The 11,456-nt window shown below is 42.1% G+C and overlaps 1 protein-coding gene across 3 annotated transcripts in view; it reads right to left on the bottom strand.

Moving 5' to 3' along the window:
• Nucleotides 1–292: 292 nt before the first annotated feature.
• The window catches only part of SIM1 (SIM bHLH transcription factor 1), a 70,849-nt gene continuing 59,685 nt past the window's right edge, over nucleotides 293–11,456 (bottom strand). For all 3 annotated transcript variants that reach the window (XM_082633952.1, XM_082633951.1, XM_082633953.1), the window contains 2 exons: nucleotides 5,991–6,393; nucleotides 293–3,594 (listed from right to left, as the gene is read on the bottom strand). In XM_082633952.1, coding sequence (XP_082490078.1) covers nucleotides 2,864–3,594; nucleotides 5,991–6,393 — 1,134 coding nt within the window. In that variant the 3' untranslated portion in view covers nucleotides 293–2,863. The remainder of the gene's footprint in view (nucleotides 3,595–5,990; nucleotides 6,394–11,456) is intronic.

Genomic DNA, 11,456 nt, shown 5'->3' with positions numbered 1-11,456 from the left:
ATTTTTAAATTAGGTAGGGCAGACAGGTAAAATGGGAAACAAAGATACTCCTACTATTACTAGAAAGCATGGGGTTTGCATCATCTAATGAATGGTTACATATTGTTCTAATAATTGGATATAACACATTTTTATGAACCCCCAAAGTGATATAAAAATCATACTTCTCTATTTCAGTCAATTCTCAGCATTTAGCAAAGTAACAGAAATCAAGTATTAAAACTAAAGCCAATTTAAGTTTAATTTTAAATGGGAACATACATATACATATATAAGCATTATATGTAATGTAATAAAGCTGCTACCATAAAATTATTGACACATAAATTAAATAAATAGGTTGTGTTTGAAACTGGATCAATCTACCAAAAATTTAATTAAGATGTAATTCAGTTAATTCTGTCTTTACTTAAAAATATTTGTCATACCATTTTAAAGAGCATTATTCCTTCTGACTACCCCCTAATTGTAGAGTTCATAATTTATTTCTTTCATCAGTTAACTATCTCCCATAGAAAAATCCCACTGAAATTACTTGGACAGTGTTTTCTTTCATATCAATTCATTTTTCTTGATTCTTAAGATTCCATTTCTTTTATACCATCTGTCCTTGACATTTTTGGTAGAATGTGTATCCATTAGTAAAACACATCTGTGTAGATTTCCTTTCCAAAATGCACCATATTCTTGAGATATCTGTGCCTTTGAACCATTTGTCCATCTACAGAATTCTGCAAAAACTTTAGCATTCCTAAAACCTTATTTCATGTTGCAAATTGATCAAAAATCCATTTTAAGTGTTCCAGGGTTTTCCATAAATACTTTTGCTTGTATAGTTCAAATTTTAGTTTTTATTGTTCTTTTAACATTTTTGAAAGTATATATGATAACCACTAACTTTCTCACTCACGTGCACCTTTTTTCACTTACGGCACAAATGTTGCTGTCATACCCAAGAGCTATTTATTTAATTTTACGTAGCCTCCTTTCTCACGTACAAACAACCCAGTATTCATCTCTCAGATTACCATCATTCAGATTGTCACCTGCCTCTGGACTGCCAAATAACTGTGTTAAATGATGAAAATATACTACCAATCCCTGAGTGTTCAATGTCATGTTCTGTTTTCAAAATGTTAGTTCTAATACCTCCCTCCCCACTTCCATATGGCAAGAGTTTCAGGCATGGGACTCCTAGGAAATATTTTCTATAAAATTTCTCTAATCACTTATGTCACTTTGCTTTGATTACTAGAGAATGGTGCATTAAATAAATCTTACTTATTTTTCTTCTCCCTCATCAGTTTCTACCATCTATATCTCGGCTGAACTAGAAAGCTGATTGCAACTATAATATGCCTAAAAGAGCCCATGCACCTGCTTAAGTTTCAAAGCATCTAGACCTCTGTATGAGTGCAGGTAAGCCAGAATGATGAGCCTTGACACCTCACAGCAGAGAGATAACTGGTTAACAAGTTCAGTACTGCTGCACGAACAAACCACAGAACCTTGGAACTTTAGAGCTGCCATACAGATAAAGAACTTGGGGCCCAGGTGTGGTCAGTGATACATCTGTGCTCCCAAAATAAGTTACAGGCAGGGTCAAACTGGAACTCAGAGATCTCGGCATCTAGTCTGATGGTCTTTCTACTGTATCAGATGAACGTAAGACCAAGTTTGTTTTTTGCTGTTTACAAACAATATGGAAAAATGAACACTTTGACTGTTCCTTCAGTCAGAGTACTACTCGTACTCTTCTAACCACTTGTCTGTCAGCCTAGGCTTTTATCTTAGACTCTCTCCTGAGGCTTTCCACATGTCACATTTGCACATCTGTGCTTTGAAATGTGTTCAAACACACTGCTGTCATGTAGCATTCACTGGTTTCCCTTAGTTTTTTGTGTGTGGGGAGTTTTTTTTTTTTTTTTTTTTTTGCACTTCTCAGCCATTTTTTCTTGGTGAATTAGTTTGAATTTTTATTTGGTTAGTTTTACAAGCCCCAAATATGTTGATTACATATGCTGACCCTGAAATTGTTTGAGATATCATTTCATTTTTCTCTGCCTCTGGCCTTTCCATCTCTACTAATCTATTTCCAGTTGGGCACACCAGGCTTTTGATGTGTGTCCCACTATCTCAGTGTTTTTACTTAGAAAAACCCTTACTGCTATGTCAGTGTGATCCTGTTCTTTGTCTAACCCAAAAGTAAGGTGAAAAATCACCACTTCCTGATTGCTTATAATGGATGCCAGGTGAAAACTCATTCTTGTATCATATCCAGAACCATTTCCCTAATTTATGCCTGAACCAAATGAGCTGGATGGTTGAAACCACAAAGAAGAAACCAGTTTACAAGATATATCTCTTTCTAAGTTATTTTGGGAATGGAAATTTCTTTAAGATGCTTAATGTGCTAGGGTTAAGGAAGCTTACCTACTTGGGGTATATTTATGGTATATAGTCTACATTTCCATATGTAAAGTATATATAGCAGTTTGTGGATAGTGGTCTGTGTGTATGAAGTTCACTGGATCATCATAATGATTGTTGTCATCCATCGGTCCTTCCATGTGATATATATGCTCACTTAATCTACACAAGTATTTTTCAATTCAAAATTTATCTATTCTGGTTCCCATATAAATAGAGGGGCAATTTGTGTATTCACTTTAGCTCCATTATCTGTGTATAACCCTGAATGCCAGTGCTGTTATCTTTGATTTCACAAGAACACACGTCAAATACCCAGTAACTTAAATTATCCACTCTAACAATCTGTGGCATTGTAAATGCTGGTAATGGGCCATTAAATGATAAATATGTTTCAGAGATCCTTCAAGAACAAAATATTTTAGAAAAAACATCAGCTTCCATTGGTTATTATAACAGATGTTCCCTTGTGTCCTTGTGCTGGATCCGGCTGCATCCTTAGATGGGAAGTTACATCAAAGTGTGAGCCATTACAGCCCAAGGAATAGTTTCTAATAGTTTCGCTATCATATAAGTGCTCCAGGGCGTATCCAGTTAATGTGTAAGCATGCTTATCAAAATACTGCCGGTGAGAGCCAAAGCAGTTTGGAGAGACGGCAGGATGGTCTCCTGCCGTCTGATGAGGAGACATATCCGAATGTAGATAGTCTTTAGCTAGGATCAAACTGGATTTGGAAATGCGATCCGAATTGGGACTACTTATCCGCGACAGTGCTGTGGGGCTGTTGTCGTAGTCATTTTCGCGGGGGCTCAGCATCTTTCCCTCTCTCTGCTGGATGTGGTCACATGGTGAAGTGCTGGCAAGAGCGGAGCTGTGGCAGACTTCGCCTGTCGTTGGGGGCTGCTGGTAGTTTGCAAAACAGAGGGAGTGTTTTTTCCCAGCTCCATTAATGGAAGCCAGTTGGTCTGGGGGGGCTTTCCTCAGCTGCAACCTGTTCTCTTCTTCTTTAATCATTTGCTGGGTGGCTCTGATCAGAGTTTCGATTTTGCTAGGTTCATGTGGGCTACTTTGATACTGCTCAGTGCGATACCGGTCACCTGATTCGCTGGCAGACCCAGGGTCTGGAGAACTGACCACACTATCTTCATCCCAATGACCTCGCCCTAGAAATTAGAAAAAGTAAAAAAGTAAGTGGTCTCAAAAATCACCCCCAGTATTGTAAGTGTATTTCTTTTTCCTATTAAAAGAAACCTTATATTTTTCCATTTTAATATATGCCCCGATATTTGAAACAGACACAGGCTCACATGACAGTGTCAACATATTGTCCTGGAATTCATAGTTCTCAGTGGCTTTTAAGTGCAGATGAAGTTTATAACAAGTTTTCTAGAAGGTAAACCTTGTTCGTGGGTTGTGAATGCCAATTAGCAAGACAGTAAAGTATGTTTATACTTGTCCATGGATGCACATCCCTGGACCTGTCTGACTGTAAATAATAAAAGAAAAATACATAGGATTTGGTTTCTGTTATTGTCTAGAGAAGTGCTATGTCGAAGTGATGCTTAGATAATGCTTTCCATTGGGTTTGAGGAAGATGATGATATAGGCTGGACTAGCTTCTCAATTCCAACTAAATCACCTAAAATGTTAAAATTGCTACATGTTTCTTAAGTAGAGTTACAATAAAGCTCTAACATTAGTTATTAAACTATTTGAAGTTATTAAACTATTTGAAGGTTTAAAATATGTATACATATTCATATATTTGTGTGTGTGTATCTGTGTGCATGGATATATATATATATATATAGTTCCAATTAAAAATATAAATATTGCCTTCTCAAATCCAGTGGTAAAAAAAAATCTGTTTCACACATAATCATACAGTAACCCTGATATTGCTTCTGAAATAAGAATAAATATTTTAAATGTTAATAACAACTTGTTCTGAACCAAGGAAAGAGATCTAATATGGAGGAAAAGTGCATCTAAAATATTATTCCATAAATTACGTTATTCTCAAAACAGTCTGAAGTCAATATAAAAAGAGGGAAAAGAAACAGAAAGGGATATATGAAAGCTGTAAACTGCTTAATGCAACAGAGAACCCTGGGATCACACTAGTCATTGCTTTCCTTTTCCCTTTTCTTCTCATTTTATTTCTAATATCTTCCTCCTGACCATGTGGGTTAAGGCAGGATTTTCACTTCACTCCATTCTTGGGTAAGCAATTGCCCTTTGCCCTGGGTTTTCATTCCCAGGCTACCAAACTAGAGAAATTCAGAATAAAAGCAGAAAAATAGAAAGCAAAAATGGAAACAAAGCAAAACCATTCATAGAAAACAGTAAGTGCCTAGGTGGTATGTGCAGGAGACTTCTATGTGTGAGAACAACAGCGTCTAGCACATTTCTTATCCTAGAGACACAGCAAGAAGAGTAATAGCACAGCCATTGGATCAATCTTAGTGTCACTGACTTTTAAGAAAATGGGAAGGGTTTTCAAGACCTGCCTGGACCTAAGCTTGGAATGGAAAGAATGAGCTCTCCCTGACCAGTTTACATTGAAATGGACAAAGAAGAGCATTCATAACACTAAAGGCTTTAACTGCAGCGCCCATTTCTGTGTGTTTGTAGAGCCGTGTAATAATCCCAAGGTGAAAATCCCCATGGGTCCCACACCTCACTCCATCCTCAACTCACAGAGGATACTGTGGGTTGCCATATGATGGAGGAAGGGGACAGTTACTGGCATTTAATGCCCAGAGGACCAGGGAGGTTAAAACACCTGTGACATGAGTGATAGGCCATAAAACAAAGGCAGGCCTCCCCAACACGCCAATAGTGCCCTCATTGAGAAACCCTGCTAGATGAGCCCCAAACTACTCCGGTCCACATTTGAACGGTGAGAATACAGAAGAAAATAATACACAAGAAATTTAAATGCAGACATACTACAAGTTCAATAGACTTAACAATTCACTTTAATTTCTTTACTTTTTTTTTCTTGATGTTAAAATGAGAAATTTAGATGCATACATACTACAAGTTCAATAGACGTAACAATTCACTTTAATTTCTTTACTTTTTTTTTTCTTGATGTTAAAATGGGAATCATGGGGCTTCCCTGGTGGCGCAGTGGTTGAGAGTCCGCCTGCCGATGCAGGGGACACGGGTTCGTGCCCCGGTCTGGGAGGATCCCACATGCCGCGGAGCGGCTGGGCCCGTGAGCCATGGCCGCTGAGTCTGTGCGTCCGGAGCCTGTGCTCCACAATGGGAGAGGCCACAAGAGTGAGAGGCCCGCGTACCGCAAAAAAAAAAAAAAAAAAAAAAATGGGAATCATGTTTACTCGCCTGTCCAAAACAAATGTATTTAGCAAACATCAGCAACATTAATACACTTCAAAAGAGTGGATTTGGTTTTTTAAATCCCATTGGTTAGAGTTTCTGATTTGCAAATTCAAGGAGAAAACCATTGGGTGGGGATCACTCCAGGGTCAAAGCTAGACTATGATAAACCTGCCCAGAGGCGCAACGCTGGAGTCGCTGGAGCCGCCCTTACCGTGGATCCTGTGGACCGAGGCGATGTGAGGCATGCTGCTCTCATAGGCGTCTCTGCTTTCCGGGGAGGCCTTGGTCAGGGGCAAGGCTGCGCGAGAGCCCCACCAGGGCTCCCTCCCCGCCTGCGGCGCTCCCAGGAAGTACCTGCCTGCCTCACACCGGCCGCCCTCGCAGGCCTGGGTGTGGAAATGCCTCTCCTCCACCAGCCTGGAGGGGTCGAGCGCGAAGCCGTAGCAGAGAGAGCCGCGTTCCGAGAACTGCCTGTAGGCGCACGACGCGTCGTGCTGAGAGCCCGGCCGGTCCGCGGGGTCCAGCAGCTGCGGGGAGGCCGCGTCTGTCAGAGGACTGCCGCCCCACTGGCTGTCGTGATCAGATTCAGATCTTTCCGCGGGAAATCCCGAGTACTGAAACCGAGAGGGTGAGAAAAGTACATTTCAAAAGAAAGAAAGAGGGGCTTCCCTGGTGGCGCAGTAGTTGAGAGTCTGCCTGCCGATGCAGGGGACGCGGGTTCGTGCCCCGGTCCGGGAAAATCCCACATACCGCTGAGCGGCTGGGCCCGTGAGCTATGGCCGCTGGGCCTGCGCGTCCGGAGCCTGTGCCCCGCAACGGGAGAGGCCACAACAGTGAGAGGCCGGCGTACTGCAAAAAAAAAGAAAGAAAAAGGCCCCAAGGTCTGAAAGCACCCTTAAGGTCGTATTGGGCTTAAGGCACCAAAATAAGACCCTAGCACCACTCTGGACACCCCTGACTTGGATCACCTAGTCAGTCATGGTACTGCAAAATACAATCCTTTTGGCTGCTGGAAGGAGGAGATAAAACTAATAATAACAAACATGGACTGAACTAAACGCCAGGCACTGTTGGAGGTACTTCCCGTGAATTACTCCGCATAATTCTTAAAAGCGTTGAAGTGGAGATATTAGTAACCCATTATATGGATAGGCAAGCTAGGGCCCTAAGAGCGGAGATGATTTGCCCAAGACCACGGGGTGAGCAGGTGGCAGAGCAACGATTCAAGCCCAAGTTCTCCATCACTACACAAATGGTACTGCCAAAGGGAGAGTCCAAGAGGGCACCATATTTTATTCCTATTGACTTTTCACATTTTTTCTTCCTTAAAAAGCAATCCAAATATAAGTTTTAAGGCTTCACACTGGACCGTTAGCTCTCTGAGGGCCATGCTGGATACATGGCAAGGTGGTGAATAAATGCTTAACTTAATTCAGTCTCACTGTGACTTTGGAAAAGTCTTGCCCCATATAACCTAGGCCTGTTCACTAGGATGTGTTTCTTGCTTTCTAAAGTGAAACTTCAAATATGCACAGGCTCATCAGGACAACACAGCTGCAGGCTGTTGTTGGAATCACGCTGCTCACCTGTTGCCAGAGTATTTGGTCAGGTGCTTGAAAGAAAACAAAAAAGGCTCTGAGGACCTCCCTAGGAGGTACGCTCAGTTTGAAGCTCCTCAAGAGCCACTGAAATCAGTAATATAATCATTTCTACCAGTTTTTGGTTACCTAATGCCAAACACAATTCTAGGTACCATAGAGAGTTTACCTGCTATAATAATAATAGGTGTCATTTATTGGGAACTTACTGTGTGCCCAGCAATATGCTAACTACTGACCGTATATTATATCAATGAATCCTTTTAACCATCTGGACAGTAACATAGCTCCATTTTATAGATGGGGATAGTGCATCACTGAGTTTTAATAAGATGCCACAGCCATCCCACAGTCTATCTGGTCTCAAAGCCTGCACTCTAAACCATGGTTTTACACTTGAGAGAAAATACTGGTAAGGAAGAGAGGAGAAAAAAAGTTTCACCGTTAGAGAGATTTCCAGAAAAGTGGCAGGAACTGCTTTACAGTCTCAGGAATGAAAATATAAATCCAAGTCCATTCTACATTCTCTTTCTTACCCCCAAGAAGAAAGAGGGACAGGCATGTGTCGCGGTGAGAAAGGGGGGAGGGAGAGGAGATATTCCCAGGCTCCATTGTTCTTCACCTGTCACACACTAGTTGAGCAAATTTGACCCATGATGAGACCTTCCCAGGACAAGGCAAACTCTCCCCGTCCTACTAGCACCACCCTGTAAAGGAGGAAGAATCCCCAGCTCTTCCCAACTCAGTGCAAACAGGCAGCTCCTCCGAGGGTCCCTTGCAGCCAGGGACATGAGGTACAGAGGCTCCTCTGGGGCAACTCCAAAGTACACTGATAAATACAGCATGCTCAGGACAGAGTCCCAGCCAATTCCAGGTTCAAGACTTTTCCACGACCATTTCTAATATTACTTTAATTATTTTCCAAATGTACATATGGACTATCAGCATATTCCATCAAAAAAAAACCCCAGAAAATATAAATTCTTTCCCGCAGGCCTGTAGAATGGACACATCGAGGCACCATTCTTCCACCTCACACCTCCACCTGTCATCTGCCTTTTCTCTCCGTGAACACCAGCCTCTCTTTTCATAAGATGCCACCTTCACTTTCACCAAGCGGGGATTGCCACCCTCTCTCCTTATTGAGTGGGGACCAAAGTGCTATCCATTTGCCCTTTGGTAGCACCATCCATGTGCTTGCCTAGGAAAAATTCAGATCATCAGTGCTATTCCACGCTAGGAATTGCCCAGACTCTGCTTGTTTTTATAAAAGTATAAACCAGACCTATTTCTGAAGTACTCCAGTCAAGACTTTTGAGCCCTGTTGAGAGGGGGAAATGCCTTCCCTGAGTGTACATGGGAAAGTGCTCTTGGCGCAGCAGAGAAGAACATTCTGTCTTTCGCCGACAAAGAAAATTCAACATGAGGCAGCCCTGGCGTACCTGAGGTACACATTTCAAGAGCACCCAAAGAAGAGTTTGACAGATAAGCCTCTTGTCGATAATCAGGAAACCACAGCAGCAAGGGCATTGCCCTTCAAGCAGCCAGAAGTTGGGTGGTTCAGCTAGACCGAGCCCTCCCCCTGCTTTAGAGGTGCGGAGGAAAAGCCTAGCCGTAAACCTTTGTTTTTTAAGAGAAGGCCTGTAAACTTGAACCTGTGTGCACCATCAAAACTGTGAGCTGCAGACTTCCCTGGCGGTCCAGTGGTTAAGACTCCGTGTTTCCTTTGCAGGGGGCATGGGTTTGATCCTTGGTCGGGGAACTAAGATCCTACATGCCACACGGCACAGCCAAAACAAAAAAACAAAACCTATGAGCCACGTCCACCCTTTAAAACAGACCACACTCTATTAACACTACCACCCCATAATTTGAAATAGTTCAGGTGTTCATTAAGTATTTGAGAAATGAGAGAAGGCAGAAAGGGAGGAAGGCAGCCAGGCAATATATGCAGCGTGTGAATGAATGCTGCATGCGAAGCCTCCCGGTCTCCCTTGCACCTGTGTTTGCTACTTAATGACATGTACAGTCGTGGGCAAGTGATTTAATTTCTTTTGTCCCAACAGGAAAATGGTCATGATGATACTAAACCTACCAAAGCCTGAACCAGAGTTGGGACCATTTAATGGAAGAGGCACGAGGGACAGGAAGCCAAGAGGACTTGGTTCCAGGGCCATCTTCGCTAGTAACTCTCAGGGAAACCTCAGGAAAATTGCTTTACCTTTCTTAGCCTCAGCTGTAGAATGACATAGAGGGTTAGATTAGTCTTTCTTGAACTTTTCTTTCAGCTCTAATATTCTATATGATATAATTATTGTTATCCTTTCTAGTGTTGAAACATATGATCCCTATGCCTGTTCCTATATTGCACTTATTTAAAGTAGATAATTAGAACTATAATCCAAGACCAAGAATTTTTATTGTCATGATTATAAGAGAAAGGTTATGATGTCAGTTATAATTTTACTATAATGTCAATTTTCCCCCAAGTATCCCATTATGACACAAGTTTTATAGGGATTATGAGGTCTTTTGGTCAATAAATCATTCCATTCTAGTGGCTTCTGAGCAGGAAGGATAATGGCATCCATTTGACTCTGAATCTCTTCACACATCTTCCCCCAAGAAACTATAAGTTCATCACAGAGCACTGATTAAATCACACGTGATCCATGTTATCAGCATTACTAGGAGGCAGGGAATATGCCAAAGTTCAAATTACTTATAAGTTAAAAAAAAAAAAAAGAAAGTCCAACAGCAGCTGCTATGAGCCTGTGGATACAGAGAGTAGGGTACTGATATGTTTAAGAGACTATGTGAAAGAGAGAGAGAGAGAGAGAGAGAGAGAGAGAGAGATTAGGACATAGGCAAAATGAAGACAGTCATCCTCTGAAAGAAAAGCACAAGTAAATGCCAAAATATGAAGACAAGTCAGTATTTACTGGAACTCAGTACTGGCCACAGGAAAGGGACTCAAAATCAAGGAAAATCCAAAGTGGCAGCCTCAGACAAGTGTCATTTCCATAAAAGAAGACTAGCGTCTAGAATGTACAAAGAACTCCCAAAACTCAACAATAAAAAACTAAAATGTGCCCAAGACATGAAGACACATTTCACTCAATAGGTAAAGAGATGACAAATAACCACATGAAAAAATGCTCAACATCATTAGCAATTAGGGAAATGGAAGATTCAAACCACAGTGAAATATCACCACATACCTATTAAACTGGCTAAAATAAAAAATAGTGACAGAGCTTCCCTGGTGGTGCAGTGGTTGAGAGTCCGCCTGCCGATGCAGGGGACATGGGTTCGTACCCCGGTCTGGGAAGATCCCACATGCCGCGGAGCAGCTGGGCCCGTGAGCCATGGCCGCTGAGCCTGCGCATCTGGAGCCTGTGCTCCGCAACGGGAAAGGCCACAACAGTGAGAGGCCCGCGTACCACAAAAAAAAAAACAAAAAATAGTGACAATACCAAGTGCTGACAATGATGAAGGAAAACTGGCTCGCTCATGTGTTGCTGGTAGGAACGTAAAATGGTATAGCCCCTCTGGAAAACAGCTTAGCACTTTCTAAAAAACCTAAATGTGCACCTACTGTATGCAATCCTGGACACATTTTCCAGAAAAATGAAAATTATATTCATATAAAAACCTATAGGGACTTCCCTGGTGGTGCAGTGGTTAAGAATCCGCCTGCCAATGCAGGGGACACGGATTCGAGCCCTGGTCCGGGAAGATCCCACATGCCGCAGAGCAACGAAGCCCGTGCGCCACAACTACTGAGCCCGCGTGCCACACCTACTGAAGCCTGCGCATCTAGAGCCTGTGCTCTGCAACGAGAAGCCACCACAGCGAGGAGCTCACGCACCGCAACGAAGAGTAGCCCCCGCTGGCCGCAACTAGAGAAAGCCCACGGGCAGCAACAAAGACCCAACACAGCCAAAAATAAATAAATAAATAAATTTATTTATTTAAAAAAACCCCAAAACCTACACATGAATGTCTATGACAACATGTTTTCCCACTTCCAGATCCTCTTTAACTGTTCCCTTTCTTTTTAAGATTATTTTTAATTG

The sequence above is a fragment of the Mesoplodon mirus genome (assembly GCF_964341445.2).
Source record: "Mesoplodon mirus genome assembly, chromosome: 10".
In the NCBI taxonomy this organism is placed as follows: Eukaryota; Metazoa; Chordata; class Mammalia; order Artiodactyla; family Ziphiidae; genus Mesoplodon; species Mesoplodon mirus.
The sequence above is the reverse complement of the archived record's forward strand: the minus strand, read 5'-3'. Positions and strand labels throughout refer to the sequence as shown.